Raw genomic sequence first — 27,715 nt, forward strand, 5'->3', positions numbered from 1 at the left:
GATAAATCTTGAGATTTTCCTAGTTCCTTTTCCTTTTTTATGGTAAAGCAGGTTAAGTGAATTTCACATGAAAGTAGGTAAAAAGTGTGGGGTCCTGGGTAAGAGTCTACCTCCGTTTTTTTGGGGCTAGAGTAAAACCTTATTTAGGAGGCGATCCAACATGGGGGAAAAGTAGGGGGACCCAAAGTTCCCTCGTCCCTCAAACACAGCAGTATTGAGGCCAAAGGACTTTGAATTCCAAAAGTCCAAGCTGCAGAGTGACAGAGACGTTTCCAGGGTCCCATGGGGAGAACCTGGCAGGCCATAGGTGCAAGATTGCAAACTGGGAGAGATAAAAAGGGCAACTTAGGCACAGATGGGAGGGATCCCCTTCTGTGGAGACACAAAGGAATAAGAGAGAATGAGGAAGCATAGGACTGTATCTGGACAAGAGAAAAACAACAGACCAGGACACACAAGGATCCAGTCTCTAATTGCAGGGCTTTCTCCACACCAGGGCCGGCTGCCATGTTCAGGCACCTGAGGAGGAGGTGAGTCAGCTCTGGGCTCGGTAACTAGTTCAGAGGCACAGTCCACAGTGGGAGAAAGCAATCTACTCCCTGGAGTGCTGTGGGAAGAAGGTATATGACCTTTGAAAGGACAATGACTGCCTGTGCCCGCCAGCCAGAGGCCATATATCGGGGCACAGAGCAGCACTTCCCTGGAACTGGGGTGCATGGAGCGGGGCCCTTTAAGACAGCGGGGTTTAAATCCCAGCCAAGCGCCAGGGAGGCAAGAGAGTCAGTGGAGCAGGACAAACCGTGTGCCCAGCACTGTGAGGCAGCATAGAAGCAACTCTTTCCCAGGACTGGGGCTCACAGGGCAGGATCCTTTAAGACATCAAGGTTTAAATTCCAGCCAAGTGCCAGGGAGGTGCGGGATTAGCGGAATGGGACAAACTGCCTCATTCACACCAGTGGCACTGTGAGGATGGCCTGTACAGAGTGATTTGGGACACCAGGTCTGTGGCGGTGAGACTGGGGTGTCGTCATTTCTCACCCCATCACCAACAAGGTGGAGCTTCAGGGAACAGACAGCAGGCCCACAGGACCGGCCTACACCAAACCACACCCCTCTGTGCCTGATAACTGCATATGTAGTGGAGTGGGACTGACGCTGACAAACCAGACATCCCCTTCTCCAGACCTACAAGGGTAGACACGTGAGGGTAGTAGCAGACCTATCTAATGAAACTTGGCAGGCCAGAAAGGAATGGCAGGAAATTATCAATGTGCTGAATAGTAAAAACGTACTGAATTGTTTATCCAGCAAACCTGTCATCCAGATAGAGGAGAGATAAAGGTTTTCCCAGACAAACAAAAACTGAAGGAGTTCATCACCACTAAACCAGCCCTACAACAGATCCTAAAGGGGAATCTGTGAATAGAATGTTGCAAAGATCACAAAGGACCAGAGACATCACTACAAGCATGAAACCTACAGATCACACAGTGACTCTAAATTCATACCTTTCAATAATAACACTGAATTTAAATGGACTAAATGCTCCAATCAAAAGACATAGGGTGTCAGAATGGATAAAAAAAAAAAAAAAAACAAGACCCATCTATTTGCTGTCTACAAGAGACCCATTTTAGACGTGAGGACACCTTCAGATTGAAAGTGAGGGGACGGAGAACTATCTATCATGCTACTGGAAGTCAAAGAAAGCTGGAGTAGCCATACTTACATCAGACACACTAGATTTTACACTGAAGGTTGTAAGAAGAGACAAAGAAGGACCTTATATCATAATAACAGGGTCTATTCACCAAGAAGAGCTAACAATTATAAATGTTTATGCACCGAATTCAGGGATACCCAAATACATAAAACAATTAATCACAAACATGAGCAATCTTATTGGTAAGAATGTGGTAACTGCAGGGGACTTTAATATTCCACTTACAACAATGGACAGATCATCTAGACAGAAAATCAATAAAGAAACAACAGCTCTGAATGATGCACCGAACCAGATGGACTTGACAAATATATTTAGAACTTTTCATCCTAAAGCAGCAGAATACACATTCTTCTTGAGCTCACATGGAGCATTCTCCAAGACAGATCACATACTGGGTCACAAAACAGCCCTCAATAAATATAAAAGAACTGAGATCATACCATGCACACTTTCAGATCAAAATGCTATAAAACTTGAAATCAACCACAGGAAAAAGTTTGGAAAACCTCCAAATGCATGGAGGTTAAAGAACATCCTACTAAAGAATAAATGGGTCAACCAGGCAATTAAAGAAGAAATTTAAAAATATACAGAAACAAATGAAAATGAAAACACAACAATCCAAAACCTTTGGGATGCAGCAAAGACAGTCCTAAGAAGAAAATACACTGCAATCCAAGCCTATCTCAAGAAACAAGAAAAATCCCAAATATAAAGTGTAACAGCACACCTAAAGGAACTAGAAGCAGAACAGCAAAGAAACCCCAAGGCCAGCAGAGGAAGAAAAATAATAAAGATCACAGCACAAATAAACAATATAGAATGCAAAAACACAGAACAGATCAATGGAAACTAAGAGCTGTTTTTTAAAAAAAAATAAACAAAATTGATAAACCCCTAGCCAGACTTCTCAAAAAGAAAAGAGAGAAGACCCAAACAGATAAAATCATGAATGAAAATGGAATTATTACAACCAATCCCTCAGAAATACAAGCAATTAGCAGTGAATACTATGAAAAATTATATGCCAACAAAATGGACAACCTGGAAGAAATGGACAAATCCCTAAATTCCCACACACTTCCAAAACTCAAACGGGAAGAAATAGAAAATTTGAATAGACCCATAACTAGTGAAGAAATTGAATCAGTTATCAAAAATCACCCAACAAATAAGAATCCTTGGCCAGATGGCTTCCCAAGGGAATTCTACCAGACATTTAAAGCAGAGTTAATACCTATTATTCTCAAGCTGTTCCAAAAAATAGAAATGGAAGGAAAACTTCTGGACTCATTCTATGAAGCCAGCACTACCTTGATTCCCAAACCAGACAGAGACCCCTCAAAAAAGGAGACTTAAAGGCCAATATCCCTAGTGAACACGGATGTAAAAATTCTCAACAAGATACTAGCAAATCGAAATCAACAGCATATAAAAAGAATTATTCACCATGATCAAGTGGGATTCATTCCTAGGCTACAGGGCTGGTTCAATATTTACAAATCAATGTGATATATCACATTAATAAAAGAAAGGATAAGAACAATATGATCCTCTCAATGGATGCAGAAAAAGCATTTGACAAAATATAGCATCCTTTCTTAATAAAAACCCTCAAGAAAGCTGGGATAGAAGGAACATAACTAAACATCATAAAAGCCATATATGAAAAGCCCACAGCTAATATCATCCTCAGTGGGGAAAGACTGAGAGCTTTCCCCCTGAGATCAGGAATACGACAGGGATGTCCACTCACACTACTGTTGTTTAACATAGTGTTGGAAGTCCTAACATCAGACAACAAAATGAAATTAAAAGTATCAAAATGGGCAAAGAAGTCAAACTTTCAGTTTTCACGAATGACATGATACTCTACATATAAAACCTGAAAGACTCCACCAAAAGGCTGCTAGAACTGATACATGAATTCAGCAATGTCACAGGGTAAAAAATCAATGTACAGAAATGGGTTGCATTTCTATACACCAATAAGAAGGAACAGAAAGAGAAATCAAGAAACTGATCCCATTTACAACTGCACCAAGAACCATAAAATACCTAGGAATAAACCTAACCAAAGATGTAAAAGTTCTATATGCTGAAAACTATAGAAAACTTATGAAGGAAATTGAAGAAGACAAAAAGAAATGGAAAAACATTCCATGCTCATGGATTGGAAGAAGAAATATTGTTAAAATGTCAATACTACCCAAAGCTATCTACACATTCAATGCAATACCAATCAAAATTGCACCAGCATTCTTCCTGAAGGTAGAACAAACAATCCTAAAATTTGTACAGAACCACAAAAGACCCCGAATAGCCAAAGTAATACTGAAGAAGAAAATCAATGCAGGAGGCATCACAATCCCAGACTTTAGCCTCTACTACAAAGCTGTAATCATCAAGACAGTGTGGTATTGGCACAAAAACAGACACATAGACCAATGGAATAGAATAGAGAATCCAGAATTGGACCCACAAATGTATGGCCAACTAATCTTTGACAAAGCAGGAAAGAGTATCCAATGGAAAAAAGACAGTCTCTTAAGCAAATGGTGCTGGGAGAAATGAAGAGCAACATGCAGAAGAATGAAACTAGACTGCTTTCCTACACCGTACTCAAAATGGATGAAAAACCTGAATGTGAGACAGGAAACCATCAAAACCCTAGAGGAGAAAGCAGGCAACAACCTCTTTGACCTCAGCCACAGCAATTTCTTACTTGACACATCTCCAAAGGCAAGAGAATTAAAAGCAAAAATGAACTATTGGGACCTCATCAAGATAAAAAGCTTCTGCACAGCAAAGGAAAGCATCAACAAAACTAAAAGGCAACCGACAGATTGGGAAAAGATATTTCCAAATGATGTATCGGATAAAGGGTTGGTATCCAAAATCTATAAAGAACTTACCAAACTCAACACCTGAAAAACAAATGATCCAGTGAAGAAATGGGCAGAAGACATGAATACACACTTTTCCAAAGAAGACATCCAGATGGCCAACAGACACATGAAAAGATGCTCAATGTCATTCATCATCAGGGAAATACAAATCCAAGTCACACTAAGATACCACCTCACACCAGTCACAGTGGCTAACATCAATAACTCATGAAACAACTGATGCTGGCCAGGATGTAGAGAAACGGGAACCACTTGCACTCTTGGTGGGAATGCAAACTGGTACAGCCGCTCTGGAAAACAGTGTGGAGGTTCCTCAAAAAATTAAAAACAGAACTACCCTATGACCCAGCAATAGCACTACTAGGAATTTATCCAAGGGATTCATAGGGTCACGTTTACCCCAATGTTTACAGCAGCACTTTCAACAACAGTCAAATTATGGAAAGAGCTTAAATGTCCATCAACTGATGAATGGATAAAGAAGATGTGGTTTATATATACAATGGAATACTACTTAGCAATGAGAAAGAATGAAATCATGCCATTTGTAGCAACATGGATGGAACTGGAAGGCATTACGCTGAGTGAAATCAGTCAGTCAGAGAAGGACAGATACCATGTTTTCACTCATATGTGGGTCTTGAGAAACTTAACGAAGACCATGAGGGAAGGGAAGGGGAAAAAAAAAATTAGTTACAAAAAGAGAGGTAGGGAGGCAAACCAAAAGAGACTCTTAAATACAGAAGACAATTTGAGGATTGTTGGGGGTGGGGGGGAGGGGATGAGGAGAGGTGATGGGCATTGAGAAGGGCACTTGTTGGGATGAGCACAGGGTGTTATAGGTAAGCAATGAACCATGGGAATCTACCCCAAAAACCAAGAGCCCACTTTACACACTGTATATTAGCCAATTTGACAATCAATTATATTTAAAAAACAAAAACAGAAAGAAAATAGATAAAAAGTTTTTATTTTAATTTTTTTTAACATGTATTTATCTTTGAGAGACAGAGAGATAGAGCATGAGCAGGGGAGGGGCAGAGAGCGAGAAGGAGACAAAGAATGTGAAGCAAGCTCCAGGCTCTTAGCTGTCAGCACAGACACAGGGCTTGAACCCACGGACCACGAGATCATGACCTGAGCCAAAGTCACACACTTAACCGACTGAGCCACCCAGGCGCCCCTGTTCTTTTTGTTTTGTTTTGTTTTTAAGTTTATTTATTTCTGAGAGAAAGAGAACAAGCATCAGTGGGGGAGAGGGGGAGAGAGACAGAGGGAAACACACAATCTGAAGCATGCTCCAGGCTCCACACACTGTCAGCACAGAGCCCAATGCAGGGCTAGAATTCATGAACTGTGAGATCATTACCTGAGTCAAAGTCAGATGTTCAACTGACTGAGCCACCAAGGCACCCCTAAGATGTCCCATCTTAAAATAAAACAAATCTCCAATTTCATAGTACCTTCCAGCAACCATTCAATGCTTCACTTAAGATTATAAGTTTTCCTAACAATACAGTGAAGAAATGAGCAAAAGACATGAATAGACACTTTTCCAAAAAGATATCTACACGGCTAACAGAAACATGAAGAAATGCTCAACATCACTCATCATCAGGGAAATACAAATCAAAACCACAATGAGATACCACCTCACACTGGTCAGACTGGCTAAAATTAACAACTCAGGCAACCACAGATGTTGGCAAGAATGAGGACAAAGAGGAACCCTTTTGCACTGCTGGTGGGAATATAAACTGGTACAGCCACTCTGGGAAACAGTATGGAGGTTCCTCAAAAAATTAAAAATAGAACTACCATATGACCCAGCAATTGCACTACTAGGTATTTATCCAAAGGATGCAGGTGTGCTGTTTCGAAGGGACACATGCACCCCAATGATTATAGCAGCACTATCAACAATAGCCAAAGTATGGAAAGAGCCCAAATGTCCATCGACAAACAAATGGATAAAGATGTGGCATATACATATATACAATGGAGTATTATTTGGCAATCAGAAAGAATGAAAACTTGCCATTTGCAACAACGTGGATATAACTATAGTGTGTTATGCTAAGTGAAATTAGAGAAAGACAAATACCATATGACTTCACTCATGTGGAATTTAAGATACAAAACAGACTAACATAAGGGATGGGAAGCAAAAATAATATAAAAACAAGGAGGAAGACAAAACATAAGAGATTCTTCAATATAGGGAACAAACTAAGCACTGGAAGGGTTGTGAGAAGTGGGATGGGCTAAATGGGCAAGGGGCATTAAGGAGGACACTTGTTAGGATGAGCACTGGGTGTTATATGTAGGGGATGAATCACCAGATTCTAGTCTTTAAATATTGCACTATATGTTAACTAACTTGGATATAAATTAAAAAAAAAAAGTATAACTTTTCGAAACAGCTGTCTCTCCTTTCTCTATTTCCTCTCCTTCTATTTTCTCTTAAACCTACTTCAATCAAGTTATCATCCACTGAAAATAGTACCGTCAAGGTCTCCAATAATCTTCACAATGAAAAATCCAATTATCATTTCTCAGTGCTCCTCTCACTTGACCTGTCAAGAGCATTTCACAGTATATCTCTACTTTTCCTAAAATACTCTGACTTGTTGTCTGAAACATACTCTCACTGGCTATTCCACTCAATATTGTTGGCCGAGCCACCACCCTCACCTAGGTGATATACAAAGATTAAATTACCTCAGGGCTCAGTCATTTGACTTCTCTTTCTATTCAATCACATATGGCTTTAAAGACCATTTATCCTCTGATAACTGCCAAACTTATATATCCAGACACAACTTTTCTCATGATCTCCAATCACCTACTCGATATCTCTATCTAAATGTAGGTAGGTAATTCGTAAGGAGTACAAAAGGACAAATGTTTGCTCAAGGAATGAACAAAGGGGCTCCTTGGTGGCTCAGTCAGTTAAGCGTATGACTTTGGCTCAGTCATGATCTCACGGCTCGTGGATTCAAGCCCTGTGTCAGGCTCTGTGCTGACAGTTCAGAGCCTAGAGCCTGCTTTGGATTCTGTGTCTCCCTCTCTCTCTGCCCCTCCCCCATTCATGCTCTGTCTCTCTCAAAAATGAATAATTTTTTTTAAAAGTTAAAAAAAAATGAACCAATTAATGACTTCATAATTTTGAGTCTGATATCATAGTGATGTTTAATGATGAATATGAAAGAATACAGCTTGAGAAGAAAACAGAAATAGTTCTGCGTTAAAACATACTGAAGTGAAGGTTCTGACAGAATATTGAAAACATACAGTGTACAGTTAGAATCAGAAACCAGAACAGAGTGATAGATTGAGGGTAATGATGCAGATTTTAGTTTTTAGGCCAATTCCATCCCAAAACAAATAAAATCTTCTTCCTTTGACCCTACATATTCCTTTTTCTATATCTTTATCTTCTACCAAAGCTTGTTAATGTTAATTTGCATTTACGCAATGACCAAGATGTTGAGCATCATCTCAAATGAATGGCCATTTGAAGATCTTATTTTATAAGCTGCCTGTTCAGTTCTTTTGTCCCTTTTTGAAAAGGTGGGTTGATAGTCTTCTTACTGAGTTATAAGAATTCTCTGTATTCTGGATATAAATCTTTTGTCTGATATATGCATGGCAAATATTTTACCCTCATCTGTGGCTTTTTGTTTTCTTAGTGGTGTCTTTTCATGAGCAAAGTTTTTAATTTTTAAAGTCCAATTTAGCAATTTCTTCTTCTGTGGCTTATGCTTTTTGTGTCCTAAGAAATCTTTGCCTAATCCAAGACCATAAAAATTTTCTTCTAGAAATTTTTCTTCTAGAATTTCATGGCTTTAGCCCTTACAATTAGATCTGTGTCCATTTTTAATTAATTTTTGTGTTTGATGTGAGGAAAAGGATATCTAGTATTTCAGAAACATTCATTGAAAACTATTCTTTCCCCATATAACCTTAGTACCTTTACCAAAAATCAGTTCTCCCTTAGGCTTGGGTCTATTTTTTTTTAACTTTCAATATTTGATCTATCCTTATGCCATATCACACTTTCCTGATTACAGCAGCACTAAAAGGCAGTGCAAGTAATGCAAGTCCTCCAATTCTGTTCTTCCTTTTTAAAATCATTTTTTATTCCAAGTCCTTTGTATTTCCACTTACATATTAGAAAAAGTTTGTCAATTTCCAAAAAAAAAGAAATAAAAAAAATTTTTAAGCTTTCTGGGAGCTTGATTAGGACTGTACTAAATCTATAGAAAATCTAGGGAAAATTCCCTCTTAACAGTATCATCCTTCAAATCCATGGCAATGCCATGTCCCTTTCCTGATACTTTCAGCAACATTTAGCAGTTTTCTGTGAGAAGGGCTTGTACATCTTTTGCTAAACTTATTCCTAAGTATTTTATTTGACTTTTTTATGCTCTTATGAAAGGAACTCTTTTATAAATTTCACTTTGACTAGCTATTGCTAATATAGAAATACAGTTGACTTTGTGTATTTATCTTATATATTGTAACCTCAACTAAATTCATTTAGTATTCACTCACTTAAGATCATAACTTCTGGGTATAAAGACAGTTTTATTTCCTCCTTTCCCATATGTAGGCCCTTTATTTCACTGACCTTCAATACAATGTTGAACATAAGTGATGAGAGTAGAAATCTTTACCATTCCTGATTTTAGGTAGAAAGCATTCAGTCTTAAAATGATTGCATCACTAAGAATGATATGAGCTGTTCATTTTTCATAGATGTGCTTTTTCAAGTTGAAGTTCACATCTATTCCTAATATTCTGAGTTCTTAGCATGAATGGCTGTTAGATTTTGTTAAATGTTTTCCTTGCATCTACTGAGATGATCTTAAGGTCTATGTCCTTTATTAGCATGATATATATTGATGTTCAGGTGCTAAACCAACTTTGTAATCCTAGAATAAACCTTATTAGTTAATATTCACTAACCTTTATAGACATTCATACATACATACATAATACTGGACTCAATTTGCTAATATTTTGTTAAGAATTTGTGCTTCTGGGGCACCTGGATGGCTCAGTTGGTTAAGCATCCAACTCTTGATTTCAGCTCAGGTCAGATCTCACAGTCGGGGATCAAACCCTGCATCAGGTTCCATGTTGAGTGTGGAGCCTGCTTGGTCTCTCTCCCTCCCTCCCCCTCTTTCTCTCTAAAATAAATAAATAAATAAATAAATAAATACGTTTAAAAAAAAATAATAATTTGTGCTTCTATGCTTATGAGAGATATTGGTGTGTAGTTTTCTTGTGATGTCCTTGTCTACTTTTGATACCAGGGTAATGCTGAGCTCATTAGAGTTGGTTAAGTGTTCCTTCCCCACTATTTTCTTTAAAAGGTTGTGAAGGATTGGTGTTATTTTTGCATTAAATGTTGGATAGAATTCACTGGTAAGAAGTCATGTGACCCTGAACTTTTCACTGTGGGAAGCTGTAAATTACTACATGAATTTTTTTAGTTGATATAGATCTATGTAGCTTTTCTATTATCTTCTTAACACTTCGGTGATTTGGGTCTTACAAAGAATTTGCCCATTTCATTGGCATAAGGTTGTTCCTAACAGTCCTTGTCTTAAAAGTCTATTTTGTCTGGTATTAATATAGTCAATCAAAGTCACTAACGCTTAACTGTTTTCACGGTATATTTTTACCTGTCATTTTACTTCCAGTCTATGTGTATGTTTGAATATAGTGTGTCTCCTGTACACACCATATAACTGAATTGTTTCTTCTTTGTTTTATAATCTCTGCCTTTTGGTTGGAGTGTTCATTCACCCTGTTTCCAATTAACAAAACTATAGATATGGCTGGATTTGGGTCTTTATTTTGATGTGTTTTCTATTTCTCTTATATGTTCCTCTATTCTTCCTGTACTGCCTTTCCTTCTTTTTTTTTAAATTTTTTTTTTTTAACGTTTATTTATTTTTTTATTTATTTTTTTTTTTAATTTTTTTTTTTTCAACGTTTTTTATTTATTTTGGGACAGAGAGAGACAGAGCATGAACGGGGGAGGGGCAGAGAGAGAGGGAGACACAGAATCGGAAACAGGCTCCAGGCTCCGAGCCATCGGCCCAGAGCCTGACGCGGGGCTCGAACTCACGGACCGCGAGATCGTGACCTGGCTGAAGTCGGACGCTTAACCGACTGCGCCACCCAGGCGCCCCCGTTTATTTATTTTTGAGACAGAGAGAGACAGAGCATGAACAGGGGAGGGGCAGAGAGAGAGGGAGACACAGAATCTGAAACAGGCTCCAGGCTCTGAGCTGTCAGCACAGAGCCCGATGCGGGGCTTGAACTCATGGACCGTGAGATCATGACCTGAGCCGAAGCCGGATGCCTAACCGACTGAGCCACCCAGGCGCCCCTGCCTTTCCTTCTTTAAGCAAAAATATTTTAGTGTAAGTTTTTAATTTTTTATTCCTCTACTTAGTTTTAATCTTCTCTCTTTGTGTATGTTTTTTACTTGCTTCAGATATTACAATGTGCACATTTATCTACCACAACCTACTTCATCTTAATAGTGACTTCCAGGAGAACAGAATAAATTTGTGCCAACCTATCTTCATCTTCCCTCTGTGACCTGATATTATGATCATGCTCAAACCTGTTTCACCTCCTGTATATTTCATAATATACACTGAGCTATTTAAGACAGAAATTAGGGAATCATTATAGATTACTCTCTCTCCTTTACCCCCTGCATCTAATCAGTAGTTCCTGTTGACTCTACCTCCTCAATATCTCACAACAGCCTTCCTCTTCTCCGTCTTCATTGCCACTGCTCAGATTCTGTCCTTACTCATCTTGTACTTAGCCTACTGCATTAGCCTCCTACTGGTCTCTGTTCTTTGAGTTTCATCATTTTCCCATTCCCACCTTATCACTTACACAGCTTCTACATATAGTCATTCTTATATGCAAATCTTAGACTATTCTGCTGAACAATATTTTTCAATGGCTCCCAACTGCAAAAACGATAAAATCCAATCTCCACAGTACGTCACGCAAAGCCTTCCAAGATCTGGCCCAATGCCTATCACTGTCTAACCCCACTGACCACCGCTATCTGATAAAACATTATGTACCAAATGACAGAAAGGTATTTATAATTTCCTGAACACAACTGAATTTCTCATTCTTCTGTGCATTAGTACAAGCCATTTTCTCTACCTGGAATGTCCTCCAGGTAGAAAATACTTATTCATGCTTAACCTCTCAATTTAACTGCTATCTTCCTTATATAATTTGATTCTACAAAGTAGTCCCTCACTTCTCTCAGCACTTTGGAGACTGTGCTCTAGTACACTTTCTGCATTTTAGTGCAGCAGTTTGTTCTCGTCTCTCTCACCTCTCAATTTTTAACTCCTTCAAAATGGGAACTATCTTTTTGCTTTCAACCCTCAGTACTAAGTGCACTGCGTGGCACATAGTAGGTACTCAATTATTATGTGCTTATTCAATAAATGAGCTATGAAGGTAGAAATGATTTATGAAGGCATGAAAAATAATGAATACCCCCTAAAGTAATTACAAGAAAAAACAGCTACCTTAGGAACTGTAGGGAGCCAATTATTGAGGTTCATTTATATTATGTACTTCTCACGGGGCCTGTGCTAAACTTGCATACATTATAACAAAAACACTACAGAAAGATGTTATCATGAAACCCATTATGCAGATGAACAGAGGCACAAAAATGTTAGGTAAACTGGTTCAAGGTCACAGCAAGTGATAAATCCAAGACTGAGAGAAGTTTATGTTAACCACTATCCTAATGTTTTTCAGTATAGCCCAATGTTAAATCTTCACTGCTGTTTCTAGGGCTCTGCTATCCCTTATTGCTATGTAATTACTCTCCTCTTTTTTCATTTTCTCTTTTCTTTGTACTTTTATGTTCTTTACTTCTCTCTTTTTTCTTTCTTCTTTTCCCTTTCTCTTCCTCTAATTCTATCAATTTCCATAATGACATAATCAGAACTACACTATATGATCAGATATTTTACCCTAATATTCTCTTTTCTTCCTTAAGAACATTATGGGGAAGAAGCAAGTAGAATAAAAGAAGATAGGGAGGACAAAGAAGGAATAGCTAGTGAGAAAGGAGGCAAGTTAAGATTGTACAGTATAAAAGAAAGTTTCAAGAAGCAAAAAAATAAAAACAGATCTGTGAATGTGGCAAAAGAAAGAATGATGATTATTATTGGCAACAACATTTTAGCTGAATCACTGAAATCAATATTACACTGTATGTTAACTAAAATTTATATAATAAAAAATAAATAAATATGAGACCTAAAACCATTAAACTCCCAGAAGAAAACATAGGCAGTAATCTCTTTGACACCAATCTTCGCAACATTTTTCTAGATATTTCTCCTCAGGCAAGGGAAACAAAGAAAAATAATCTAAGGGAACCACCCCCAAAAATAATAACCTTTTGCACAGTGAAGAAAATCATCAACAAAACAAAAAGGCAACCTATTGAATAGGAGAAGATATTTGCAAATGATATAACTGCTGGTGGGTTAACATACAAAATCTATAAAGACCTTATACAACTGAACACCAGAAAAACAACCCAATTAAAAAATGGGCAGAGGGGGTGTCTGGGTAGCTCAGTCAATTGAGCGCCAGACTCTTGATTTCGGCTCAGATCATGATCTCACAATTCGTGGGTTCGAGTCCCGCATCGGGTTCTGCACTGACAATGCAGAGCCTGCCTGGGATTCTCTCTCTTCCTCCCTCCCTCTGCCCTTCCCCCTCTTGTTCTCTCTGTCACTCTCTCAAAAAAAATAAACTTTAAAAAAGTAAATAAGAATAAAACTAATTTTTTAAAAAATGGGCAGAGGACTTGAGTAGACATTTTTCCAAAGAAGACATGCACAAGGCCAAAAGATACATGAAAAGATGCTCAACATCACTAATTATAGGGAAATGCAAATCAATACCACAATGAGATATCACCTTAAACCATAAGAATGGCTAGAATCAAAAACACAGGAAATAACAAGTGCTGGGGAGGATGTGGTGAAAAAAGAACCTTTGTGCCCCGTTCATAGGAATGTGAATTGGTGCAGCCCCTGTGGAAAACAGTATGGGGGTTCCTCAAAAAAACTAAAGATACAAATACCACACAATTCAGTAATTCCACTGCTGGGTATTTACCCAAAGAAAATGAAAATGCTAATTTAAAGAAATATATATGGACCTCTATGTTTATTGCCGTGTTATTTACAATAGCCAAGATGTAGAAGCAACCCAAGTGTCCACCAATAGATGAATGGATAAAGAAGGTGTGGTATATAGATACAATGGAATGTTACTCAGCCATAAAAAATTATGAGATCTTGCCATTTGTGACAACATGGATGGACTAAGGGGGTATTATGCTAAGTGAAATAAGTCAAATAAAGAAAGGCAAATACCATATGATTTCATTTGTATGTGTAATCTAAAAAAACAAAACAAACAAAAAAGCAGAAACAACCCATAAATACAGAGAACAATATGGTGGTTGCCAGAGGGGAGGAGGGAGATGGGTAAAGGGGGGACTGGGAGGTACAGGCTTCCAGGTGTGGAATGAGTAAGTCATAAGGATGAAAGGCACGGCATAGAGAATCCAGTCAATGATACTGTAACAGAAAAAAAAAAACAAAACTAAAAATGCTACTAACAGTGATGTTCTAAAAAATATAAAAACCTGTAATAATTAAAAATACAGTGATAACGGGAAGTGGGAGGTAATAGTTTCTATAGGATAGTCATGGAAGTCCTCTCTATTTAGGTGATATTTGAATGAGAAAGTGAGCCAGGCAAATAAGCAAAGAGCATTATAGACAGATGGGCCAGTAAGTAGTCCAAAGACCAGAGAAGAGAGAACATTCAGTGTGTGTGAGGAAGGGCAAGGAGGCTAGAGTAAAGTAAATGAAAGAAAGAGTAATAGAATCAGCTGTAATATATCCAGAATTCATCCATAATTATAATTATTCCTAATCATCACTGGAGTCTTTCATACATAAATAGTTTTTAAAGTAATACATGAGGGGGGAAATTCTGAAAAGTTTCAAATTCATAACTGTGCAAAAATTTGCTATGTCTTAGCATTTTTTAAAATATAACCAAAGAGTTCTAAGTGTTTTGACAATGCAAGCAATATTCTTAAGTACAGCATGTCACTCAATAAATTAAAAATACTGCACATTAGGTTTCAATACATTTACATCCACTATTCTCAAATATGATGCAACACCAACTTCCATACAGAAAGCAGTGTCCTACTCAGTAATATGTGAATACTCTTTGGACAAGTCTGCTGCAACATTCTTTTGTCAAGACTCCAACTGGAGCACTGATGTTCAATTCTAAGAGCAATGTGTTAAAAGGAACACACATTAGTGAGTCCAATTTCCTAATCATGTCCTTTTTCCATCTACCTGCCAATAACTTAGCATGGTTTAAAAGAACTCAACTATTTCCAATCCTCTCTCCCCCTCTCTCTGCCCCTCCCTCCTCCAGTCATGTGAGCTCAGTCTCTCAAAAATTTTTTAAAAATTTAAAAAAAAACTCAACTATTTCCATATATGCCATAATACCCCCAATGCATTAATATGTGTAATAAAAAGCTAATTCCATTAAGTCAAGATATTTTTCATACTCATATTTTTTTGTTTAGTAAGTGCTAAAAAATTGGTTAGCAATAAAAAATTTATAATATCAACAAAACAGATCTTTATTAGAGATGAAAGAATTTCAGAGGACACTTACATTGGGGGGGGGAAGCTAGTTGACAAGCAAACTGAAGCCCAATTTCTTCAAGAAATTTAAAAAGCAAGGTTTAGATGTCTTTTTTTTTTTTAAACAAAAAAGAAATAATACTAGGAATAAAAGCCAAATATGCATTTGAAAAACAGAGAACTTGGGGCGCCTGGGTGGCACAGTCGGTTAAGCGTCCGACTTCAGCCAGGTCACGATCTCGCGGTCCGTGAGTTCGAGCCCCGCGTCAGGCTCTGGGCTGATGGCTCGGAGCCTGGAGCCTGTTTCCGATTCTGTGTCTCCCTCTCTCTCTGCCCCTCCCCCGTTCATGCTCTGTCTCTCTCTGTCCCAAAAATAAATAAAAAACGTTGAAAAAAAAAAATTAAAAAAAAAAAAAAAAGAAAAACAGAGAACTTGCCTACAGTTATGTAAGCAATTAAAATGCATAAAAATGCAGCATTAAACATGCTGCAAAATGTGCACACTCAATCCAGCCAAGACAGTTACACCCACTCCCATTAGTAAAACAAAATGTAAGACAAAATGGGAAACTAATGAGCTCAGCTGCAGGGGCTTGTTTGTTTGTTTTTTAATTTCATCCATTTGCTCAAAACATAGTTTCTATTTTACCCTAAAGTCTTTTGTTGGATATAAGGGGAATCAAATGTTCCTAAACAAAAATAGGAATAAGCTCTGAAAATGCATAATACAAGCCTCATTTGTTCTAATGCACATCTGGTGTATTCTGTCTTAACATCTTTGACAGGTTAATCATTTGTCTTCATGTTTAAAGAACACAAGTGTTTTGCCAGTGCTGTTAAACAGATCCTGAGGGGGGCAGGGGTGAAAAGAAAATGTTAGAGAAAGGTCTATTTTTTCAAGATGCTTTGTTTAAGTAAGTGGCAGTGGGGCTACATATCTAGAAAACTTGAGCGTGGTATACAGAAGCCATAACTCATTATGAAAGTAGGAAATAAAGTCAATTAATAAAAATAAACAGTTTATAATGTTTTTATTTATTTTTGAGAGAGAGAGAGAGAGACAGAGCGTGAATGGGGGAGGGGCAGAGAAAGAGGGAGACACAGAATCTGAAGCAGGCTCTAGGCTCTGAGCTATCAGTACAGAGCCCAACACAGGGCTAGGACCCACAAACCACAAGATCATGACCTGAGCCAAAGTGGGGTGCTTTAACCGACTGAGCCCACTCAGGCAGCCAAAAATAAACATTAGGGACACTTTTCTTATTTGAAATAAATAAGGTATTTGAAAACCTTCCAGGCTACAAAACAATAGTCTCAAGCTTTATGATGCAAATGGTAATATAAAAACTCAAGGATAAAGAATAAAGAAAATAGGGGCCGAAAGGATTATTCAGAAAATGGATAAAGTAGCAAAGGTGACAAAATTAATTTCTGTGAAAAATCAGTTCACTGCCCAAAGCAAGGAGATGGCTGGATACTGATATATTTGGTATCCAGTCTCAGTTTGAATTGACTATATTTAGTATGTTTGGTTTTAGTGAGCTTGAATTTAATTCGAAACTACAAAAAATATGAGAAATATTTTCATCCAATTCAACTATGATTCTTGTTTAAATTTTAAAATAACATTCAGTTTCAAGTCTTACTTAGGAAAGAACAGAAGTCTGATTCCATGACAACAAACACTACTGTAATGGATATCCCTAATAAAAACAACCAAATTCAGTCCGATATCTAACAACGATGTGTTATTCAATGCAAGTTAACAAACATAAACAAACAAAACTCTAGGACAAGAAAATAATTGGACAGCCACTTGAATTTGCTTAAAGTACTGAACATGATCTATAATTCAGGTGTTAGTGGTTCATGTATGATGACTTTTAGAATTTTTTTTTTAGCTCAACTTGAGTTGAAATTTGAATACAGTCTACTAAAACAATTTTAAAATATTTGTTCTGTTTACACTATAAAATTTTATCCAAACTTCAGCACACCTAAAACGAACCATGTCAGAAAATGAACTCAATTTTCTTCCCAAAACTATTGTTTCCATTAATATCAATTTAGAAGATCCCAAGGCTTCAACATTTCACCATTTGACTCCTCCCTTTCTCCCCCTCAAACTGCTCATTCCTAACTATTAGCACAAAGACCTAGTGTCTTTGACATTTGTCTCCTTACTCCAGTCTCATTATGAAGACTTTAAATATTACCTTTATTAGTCTCTGGCAATTGTGCCTAAACTTGTCTCCCAACTTCTAGTTTTGATTCATGCCAATACATCTTACAAACTCTTGTTAGATTATTAAAGCTCTAAGGAACTCCCCATGTTAAAAACTTCTAAGGGATTCTTGCTAAATACAGAATAAAAGTCCAAGCTTATTAGGATCTTATTCAAGATCCTTCTCAGGGCTCCTGGCTGGCTCAGTCAAAACAGCGTGCGACTACTCTTGACCTTAGGGTCGTGAGTTTGAGCCTCATGTTTGGTGTAGGGATTACTGAAAACTCTAAAATAAAAAAAGATCCTTCTCAATATGGTATCAGTCTTCCTTTCCAATATAATTTCCCATTATTCTCTTTCATTTCAATGTATGGGTACTATTCACTATAAGCCAAAGAGAATTAACTGGCTTTTCATGTACATGGCCTATATAATATCTGACTTACTTCAATGTATATGACTAATAGATTCTTTTTATTTAAAATAATATTCCCCTCGGGGTGCCTGTGTGGCTCAGTCGGTTAAGTGTCCGACTTTGGCTCAGGTCATGATCTTGCTGTTTGTGAGTTCGAGCCCCGCATGGGTTTCTGTGCTGACAGCACAGAGCCTGGAGCCTGCTTTGGATTCTGCGTTTCCCTCTCTCTCTACCCCTCCCCGCTCACGGTCTCTCTCTCTCTCTCAAAAATAAATAAACAATTGGGAATGCAAGCTGGTGCAGCCACTCTGGAAAACAGTATGGAGGTTCCTCAAAAAACTAAAAATACAACTACCCTATGACCCAGCAATTGCACTAATAGGCATTTATCCATGGGATACTGCTGTTTCGAAGGGACACATGCATCCCCATGTTTATAGCAGCACTATCAACAATAGCCAAAGTATGGAAAGAGCCCAAATGTCCATCGATGGATGTATGGATAAAGAAGATGTGGTATATATATATACAATGGAGTATTACTCAGCAATCAAAAAGAATGAAATCTTGCCATTTGCAACTACGTGGATGGAACTGGAGGGTATTATGTTAAGTGAAATTAGTCAGAGAAAGACAAATATCATATGACTTCACTCATATGAGGACTTTAAGAGACAAAACAGATGAACATAAGGGAAGGGAAACAAAAATATATAAAAACAAGGAGGGGGACAAAACATAAGAGACTCATAAATATGGAGAACAAATAGAGGGTTACTGAAGGGGGTATGGGAGGCGGATGGGCTAAATGGGTAAGAGGCATTAAGGAATCTACTCCTGAAATTATTGTTGCACTATATGCTAACTAATTTGGATGTAAAGTTTAAAAAATAAAATTAAAAAAAAAACTCATAAGAACCATGAAAAAATAAATAAATAAATAAATAAATAAATAAATAAATAAATATTTTGAAAAATTAAATAATATTCCCCTTAATCTACTCATCCAATTATTCAAGGTACAGTTTTTTGTTTATTTAAGTAGGCACCATGTCCAAGGTGGGGCCCGATTCACAAGCCTGAGATCAAGAATCCCACACACTTTACCAACAGAGCCAGCCAGGCGCCTCTCAAGTCACAGGGTTTTTTGTTTTTGTTTTTCAAGTTTATTTATTTTGAGAGAGAGAGAGAGAGAGAGAGAGAGAGAGAGCACAAGTGGGAAAGGGGCAGACAGAGAGCGAGAGAGAACTCCAAGCAGGCTCCACACTGTCAGTGCAGAGCCCGACGTGGGGCTTGAACTCACGAACTTTGAGATCATGACCAGAGCTGAGATCAAGAGTTGGACACTTAACTGACTCAGCTACCCAGACACCCCTCAAGTTACAGTTTAAATGTTACCTCCTTCAGCATGTCTTCTCTGATTTCCCTACTCCTGTATAAATTTCTCCTGAACACCTTTGGCACCTTGCGAATTTTTCATACAATACTTCACGATATGGCTATCTATGTAGTAACATTACCTCTTACTAGATTTTGTAAGAGGGAAATATCCATGAGGGGAAAGTTCTTTAAGGGAAATATCTGCAGAGTCACGCACAAAGTAAGCATTTATATATACATATATACGTATATACGTATATATATATACATATATACGTATATACGTATATATATATATATATATATATATATATATAAATGGAGAAAGAGAGAGAATGCTGAAATAAATAAGCATACATATTACATTGATAAAGAGGTATAAAATAGTATAATGATAACATACCCAGGGGGTAATATGTGCCATTAATTTCAAACTTGAATATGGCCTAAACTTAAAGAACTGGTATTATAAAGTAACTATGTTTTCAAATTATTAGATTACCGATATTAATGCCAAAGGAAAAAAAAGAATCAAATCTACATGTTGTTATATAACACGAAATTCAAACACCAGAACATATTATTAATTCTATGTATATATTAGGAATTTTGTTTTATAACTAAACATACATATTAGAAAGTTATTGACAGCATAAAATAACAAAAAGAATTCTCCCTTACTTCTAGTTAGTTTTGGAAATCTCTTTTTCAGTTTCTTCTTTAATGGATTAAGCTCAGGCATTATTTCTGGAACAGCTACATAAAAGTCTGATTGAATTTCATCATCCAAAATCTGAAATTCAGGGGAAAAAGATAACCTTAAATTATATGAAAAGCTTTATCCTTTTAAAAATAAAAGTATAATGTAGTAATTTCCCTTATACTTTCCCTTAGAAAGCAGACATTAAGCAAAACTCTTTTCTTCAAACACAAAGATCCTACAGACACATTTACCAATTATGAAAAACATGAGAACCAAAACATTTTCTGATGTTCTTTTAAAAACAGCCACATCCTTTAAAAGAAAAAGAAAGAAAGAAAGAAAGAAAGAAAGAAAGAAAGAAAGAAAGAAAGAAAGAAAGGTTTCTAAACATTACTAGGTTAAATGTTTCCATGGGGTTATGTTAGGCAAAAGTGTAATAAAGTAGAAGACAGGACTAATGTGTACATGGCACATACAATCCTACAAAGTTGAATTCATATGTCCATTAAAACTAAAGAAACAATGTTGAAAATTTTGCAATATATCACATGTAAAATTAATACCACTCAAATAACCACTAGCAACCAAATCACTAGCAACCACACTGCTTTCCTAAATTTAGAGCATCAAAAAAACTAATCTATAATTATTTTCACAAAGAACTGAAACTAAAATTCTATTTGCCTCCAATAACTAAAAATAAAAGAGGAGTAGGATGGTTGAAAACAAATTCACTTATAATTTATTTATCCATATTGTAATTCATTTTAATAGCAAAAAGAATAATACTTAATTTTTAAAAGACAGTTTTAATTAATTCAGGCAAACATCCAAATTAATTAGTAGACTACTACAATTAGTTGATTACAAAATGAAGCAACTTTTTAGAATAATACTGCCTAGACAAAAAATATTTTACCAATGATTCTTTTTCCATATAATATTTTACCACAATATGTCATTCAAAGACTTGGTTTGGGGTTACACAGTAAACCCTAAAATCTTGAACCATGGCAAAATTAAGCAGATTCTGTCATTTTATCTTCCTATTACTATTCTTATTTTTACAAATTCTTTACTCCCTAAATAACTTACTATGGTCCCCTTAACAATAATATTTGCGGGGCGCCTGGGTGGCGCAGTCGGTTAAGCGTCCGGCTTCAGCCAGGTCACGATCTCGCGGTCCGTGAGTTCGAGCCCCGCGTCAGGCTCTGGGCTGATGGCTCGGAGCCTGGAGGCTGTTTCCGATTCTGTGTCTCCCTCTCTCTCTGCCCCTCCCCCGTTCATGCTCTGTCTCTCTCTGTCCCAAAAATAAATTAAAAAACGTTGAAAAAAAAAATTAAAAAAAAAAAAAAAAACAATAATATTTGCATTAAACGAGCACTTACCACATTTGCCAAGCATTCTGCTAAATATGTCACATGATTTAGTTCATCTAGTCTTTACAATAACCCTAAAAGGCCAGTACTAATATTGACCACACATCCCTGATCAGGAAACAGAGGGCTTAGGGAGGATTAGTCAGTCTATGCAGTCCTAAAGAGCAGACCCAGATTTTAAGCACATGTAATGTGGTTCCAGAATCCAGGGCTTTCAGTCATAGAAATATGAAAGTAGAGGCAATTTTGAAATGTCAAAGAACTGCATATGAAATCTCTACTCTAAGACCTTCCATACTGGAAACTAAGCTCTACTCTCTAATTCCAAAGAATTTCTGATATTGTTTATTTTTTAAAAATTAAGAGAATGTTAAAATTTTGTTAAGTTAAAGTTTATGATGCATCAGAAAGAACTGGGTACCACCCTCTGACTTTGACTCAGATTATGAAAACATAATCTCTTTGTATTTTCCATTAGTGCTACTCCCAAAAATCATTCTGGAGACTCTTCCTTAAAAATCCAGAATCCTAGGGGTGCCTGGGCGGCTCAGTCAGTTGAGCGTCTGACTTCCCCTCAGATCGAGATCTCATGGTTTGAGCCTCACGTCAGACTCTGGGCTAAGAGCTCAGAGCCTGGAGCCTGCTTCAGATTCTGTCTCTCTCTCTCTCTGCCCCTACCTTGCTCGCACTCTCACTCTCTCTCTCTCTCTCTCTCTCTCTCTGAAAAATAAAACATTGAAAACAAAAAAAAATTTTTTTTTTAAAATCCAGAATCCCTACCACATTTAGAGTACTGTTGGGGCGGGGAAAAAAACAAACTACAAGGACATCCCAAAGGAAAGGCCCAGTTCAAACTTTCCTGAAATCAAAATCTGGATATGGAACAAAGATAAGTTTTCAAATCACTTTCTCCTGTTCTAAAACCAAAAAATGTTAAATGATTAAATTTAGAAGATTTTATAAACTGTTAAGGAAAATTGCTTGTATTTTCAGAAATAACTCCCAAAATTCAATAGACATGCCTCTTCTTCTCACCTCTTTAAAAAAAAAAGAAAAAAAACCAAATTGTTCTGGTTTCAAGCCTGCTCCACAAATGCTTTACTTTCTCCAGGCAGGCTACAGAGCCACTTGCTGTCTCGTGCTGAGCCTATGCCACTCGGAAGCGGTTGAGGAGTACAAGTTAAGAGTAATGAGAAGTATCATATTACTACAGAGGTCAGATACTATTCCTTGTGATCTGTAAATTTAATCACACTTTTCACTCTAAGAAGGCAGAACAAATATCTGATCTTCAAATCATGAAAAATTTAAATTTCATTTTAAATCTTGCATTCAAAATCACAGAGTCATAGTACCCTTTCCAGTCTACCCACAAAACTCTCACAAACATACAGGAAGCAAGGAAAAAAAAATCACAATATAAATCAAGCAAAATTAATATCAGACTGTCTGAATAGTTTTTTCTTAGCTTGATTATGAGACTCAAAAGAATAAGAAAATTTTTCACTGCTTTACAAAGCTTTACTAACCATTTATCAAAAGATATAAGCACAGTGGTTCTGTTCCACATGCAATAAATCAATGGATGGCAAAGATAACAGAACAATTTCTATAACTAATGAACATGAAACAACGCTGTACCTTCTGAATCAGACTAGTTCCTCCAGCAAATGCAGCTCCATTTTCTTCTGCTATTTTAATCTCTGATGCATTCTATCAAAATACAATAGTTTGAACATCAATCTTTAAATAAATTCAGTCTGCTTTCAAGTATTTTGTCAGAAAAAATATCACATTTCAAAGTAAAAATTGTGGCTTCTACTCTTAATTAAAACTGTATCAACTGTGTATTAGTTGCATCAGAAATATTATATCTGGAACAAGTTTACTTTGTAGGTGATTAAGGTGTTTCTTGACTACGACATGACGAAATACATTGAAATGACATATTAGGAACCTACCAAGCCCAATCTAACTCTCCAATGCCTTCAATACATCATATTTCAAAAATAAAAGATTAAAATACATTTAGTTTTGCTAATTTAAATGGAGACATCAAACCAATATAGAAGAGGAAAAATTACATTAAAAATGATAGTATCAAAACTATATTGTACACCTAAAACTAATATAACACTGTATGTTAACTAACTGGAATTAAAATAAAAACTTAAAAAAATTTAGCCAGTTGTCTGAAAATCCAGAAGAAAAATATACAGTATTAGTTATTTTCTTTCTGTATGTTCCATTTATGTCATTTGGTTTTACTTTGAAAATATATCACTCCCTTAAGTTACTCAAGTTTTGTAGCATTCCAACAGCTCTTGGCTCCACTTTGCTGGAAAGAAGTTAAAGAATCTCTTCCTTGAAAGTAAGGCACATACAGAATAATCAAAACACTCTACAAGACAAATTCATAAATACATTACAAATAAATGTTTATAATACAAGATTGACAAAGAGCCATATGACTTTGTTACAAGCTCGACTTTCCTGTCTTTCCAGACTAGATATTTTTAAAAGTGTGGTCTCTTGGGATGCCTGGGTGTCTCGGTTAAGCGTTCGACTTCGGCTCAGGTCATGATCTCATGGTTTGTGAGTTTGAGCCCCACATAGGGCTCTGTGCTGACAGCTTGGAGCCTACAGCCGGTTTCAGATTCTGTGTCTCCCTCTCTCCCTGTCCCTCCCCTGCTTGTGCTCTCTCTCTCTCAAAAAAAAAAATAAACATTAAAAAAAAATAAAAATTAAAAAAAAGTGTGGTTTCTGTGTCTACATAGGACTAAGTGGGCCTACCTTTAAAATAATTTTATTGTTTTTGTTTGAGGAGAGGACTTAGTGCAAGTAGCAGGAGCTAGTAGGATGGACGAATTCTCTATTTCTCTTTAGTTTCTTGTGAGAAACATAATGTGATAGATTAATAATGATAAAATTAATGTTCTAATTTAGCTCTTTCTGAAACTAATGACATAACCTCAAATGGAAAAAATGACTACATGAATAGTCTCACTCAGCTGATCTAAGCACTGATTAATGTTATATGTAAAAAAAATTAAATTATATAAAAAGTTAACAAAGGTTACTCACCCCTGTAAATACAGCAACTTTATTGATTTCTGAAACGAACGGGTATGGAAAACTAAGAACACTGGCAAATGGCTCCACTTTTTTCTAAATACACAACAATGGAAAAATAATTATGAAAAATTCATTTATATTTTCTATATCTCGCATCTATAAAAAACAAAACTGACATTTTATTTTCAACATTTTAATTTTACCATATGTCCTTTAATTAATCCAGAACTATTCACAGATTATAATTTAAAGCATAAAGACTATATTTCAGGGTGCCTGGGTGGCTCAGTCAATTGAGTGTTTGACCTCTTGATTTTAGCTCAGGTCATGACCTCATGGTTTGTGAGTTCAAGCCCTATGTCGGGCTCTGTGCTGACAGTGCAGTGCCTGCTTGGGATTCTTTCTCCCTGTCTCTGGCCCTCTCCCACTCTCTCTCTCTCAAAATAAATAAACATTTAAAAAAATAAAATAAGAGACTATGTTTCTTTCATAAGAAACCATAAATGAAAGTCTAAATCTCTTCACCTCCATACTACCACAGGACTTGGCTTCTATCTCTATATCATTCATCACAGCCACTCATATATTAAGAGATGTACTTGCATATCCATATCTTCCTGAGCACCTAGTACAATGATTTCTACATAATGGATATCAATAAATGTTTACTGCCTTGAAGTAAATTCAAAAGAACATGCAAATTTTTGTCACCATCAAAGAGGACAGGAGTGTAGCTATGCATACTGGACAACAAAAAATATCCAGCTAATCTGCTCAGTAGGAGATCCCTAGTTTCCACCATTGGCTCTAAATAATTATGTGATATTAACCCTAATCTAAGACAGGCTGCCAAGCCTGAAAGGCTCTTCTGTGTGGGACTATTTTGAAACAACATGGACTGCCCCCCCACTTCCAGAAATATTTGAGAAGACAGTTGGAAAATCGAAAATATATAATGGCATGCATTGAGGCACCCAAATATGGGTGGAGATTCTACAGGACCTCAGAACTAATTTGTTCAGTTTCCTAGCCAAGGACCTGTCTAGCCCTGTGGCTCATATCACTCAGAAAGAATTCAAATGGAAACAAGTTGTAGGCCCACAGTTTTGGTGCAGTTTTAAGGTCTAGAAGAAAGAGAAAATGTGTTGTTCCCTAAATAAAACTGAAAGGTTATCTTTTTAGCAAAACTTTGAGTAGAGATAACCACCTGAGAATTTTTGGGGGGTGGGGGGATTTTTTTTTTTTTCAGAGGGCACAAACTCTTACGCATATTTTAGTATCAGGCTCAGTTTTATTGACTGGCATTCCTTTGCCATTAACATGTCACAACCAGGTTTCAGTAAATTTTTTAATGGCAAGTAATCACAATAAAAGCATCCCCTGGGGGAATATTGGCTTGTTGTACAAGCACTCTATCAAAAACAAAAAAATGGAAGACAACAGTACCCTTTCAATGTTATTAGTTTACAAGTGGTTTTCACTTATGAAATGAAGTCTGTCATCCTATAATGTCTTCATCATAAACTACAGTTAACCTTTGAAGAACTCAGGGGTTCGGGGCACTGACCTCCAACACAACTGAAAATCTGCATATAACTTGACTCCCCAAAACTTAACTACTAATAACCTACGGTTGACCAAAAGCCTTACTGATAACATAAACAGTCAACTAACACACATTTGGTATGTTATATGTATTATATACTGCATTCTTATAACAAAGAAAACTAGAGAAAAGAAAATGTTATTAGGAAAATAAGGAATAGAAAATATATTTACAGTACTGTACTTATCAAAAAAAACTCTGCATGTAAGTAGATCCTCACAGTTCAAACCTATGTTGTTTAAGGGTCAACTATACATTAATGGCTGACTGAGAAAATGATCATCTTGGATACTACAACATTTTTAAAATAAAAGGACAGTAACACTATAGTATAAAATAAAATTACAGCATGGTCAGTATAAACTGTTTCTAATAAATAAGAACTAAGAAATGAGAAAGACCTTGATTCAAATCCTAATTCTACCCTCTACCCTGTGACCTAGAAGAAGTTACTTCAGTTTCTATGTCTCAGCTTCCTCTTTTGAGATTATTATAGGATTAAGTGAGAAAATGCATGCAAAGCACTTAGCATTGTGGCTGGCACACAGGAAGTTTCCATAAATGTTGGTTGTGATAATTAAACACTTATCAAGTCCTTTACATGCATTATTTCATTTAAACCCCTGAAAAACCGCATGAACTAAGCATTTTATCTCCCTTTATCAAGAGAGAAAAATCGGGGGCACCTAGGTGGCTCAGTTGGTTAAGCATCCGACTTCGGCTCAAGTAATGATCTCACAGTTCGTGGGTTCAAGCCCCACATTGGGCTGTGCTGACAGCTCAGAGCCTGGAGCCTGCTTCTGATTCTCTGTCTCCCTCTCTCTCTGCCCCTCCCCTGCTCACGCTGTCTCTCTCTCTCAAAAATAAATAAATGTAAAAAAGAAAAAAATTTAAAGAGGTAGAAATATAGATCTGAGGAGGTTAAACTGTAAAGCCTAAAGTCAAAGAGCAAGTAAGTGGTGACATCAAGCTTCTGACCTATACTGTAATCTGATTCCAGAGCCCATTCTCTTAAGCACTACACTGTACTCCTCCTCTTAAGTGTTCAACTATTTTTGCTGTTGAGGTTGTTCAATTGTATTCAAAACCTGTACCTTTCAGTTTGACCAAAAAAAGACATCCTTGGAATAAAAATTAAAACACTGCTTCCAAGAAAATTAGATTTCTTAAGACAGTTAAAAAATTTAGAGCTGTAATGGACCTCAGCTCTAACTCAGCATTTTTACTACTTTTAGAGTTTTATAAACAAAAATCTTCCAGGGAACTGCATATAGAGTGCAGAAAGGTTTTGGCTAAAGCCAAGAGTGACGGGCATGGCACCCCATCCATGCAAACTTAGTCTCAACGCAGGACTCTAAGGAACACACCTGAAGCAACTGAGCTAATCCCAAACTCTCATTTACAGAAAAGGAATAGGACACCCAGGCAGCTTAAGTCATTTTTCAAAGTTACAGCAATACCTCAATTAATTTTAACACCAATTTGCTGACATTTGTACCAGTGATTTTCAGGTGAATAGGAGA

At 36.7% G+C, this 27,715-nt stretch overlaps 1 protein-coding gene across 3 annotated transcripts in view; it reads right to left on the reverse strand.

The window, feature by feature from the left end:
* Positions 1 to 27,715, reverse strand: part of MRPL1 (mitochondrial ribosomal protein L1) — a 98,794-nt gene that overhangs the window by 44,919 nt on the left and 26,160 nt on the right. For all 3 annotated transcript variants that reach the window (XM_058722164.1, XM_058722165.1, XM_058722163.1), the window contains exons 4-6: positions 24,596 to 24,679; positions 23,153 to 23,224; positions 20,111 to 20,222 (exon numbers count right to left, since the gene is read on the reverse strand). In XM_058722164.1, the coding sequence (XP_058578147.1) occupies positions 20,111 to 20,222; positions 23,153 to 23,224; positions 24,596 to 24,679 (268 nt within the window). The remainder of the gene's footprint in view (positions 1 to 20,110; positions 20,223 to 23,152; positions 23,225 to 24,595; positions 24,680 to 27,715) is intronic.

The sequence above is a fragment of the Neofelis nebulosa genome, chromosome 3 (genome assembly GCF_028018385.1).
Source record: "Neofelis nebulosa isolate mNeoNeb1 chromosome 3, mNeoNeb1.pri, whole genome shotgun sequence".
NCBI lineage: Eukaryota > Metazoa > Chordata > Mammalia > Carnivora > Felidae > Neofelis > Neofelis nebulosa.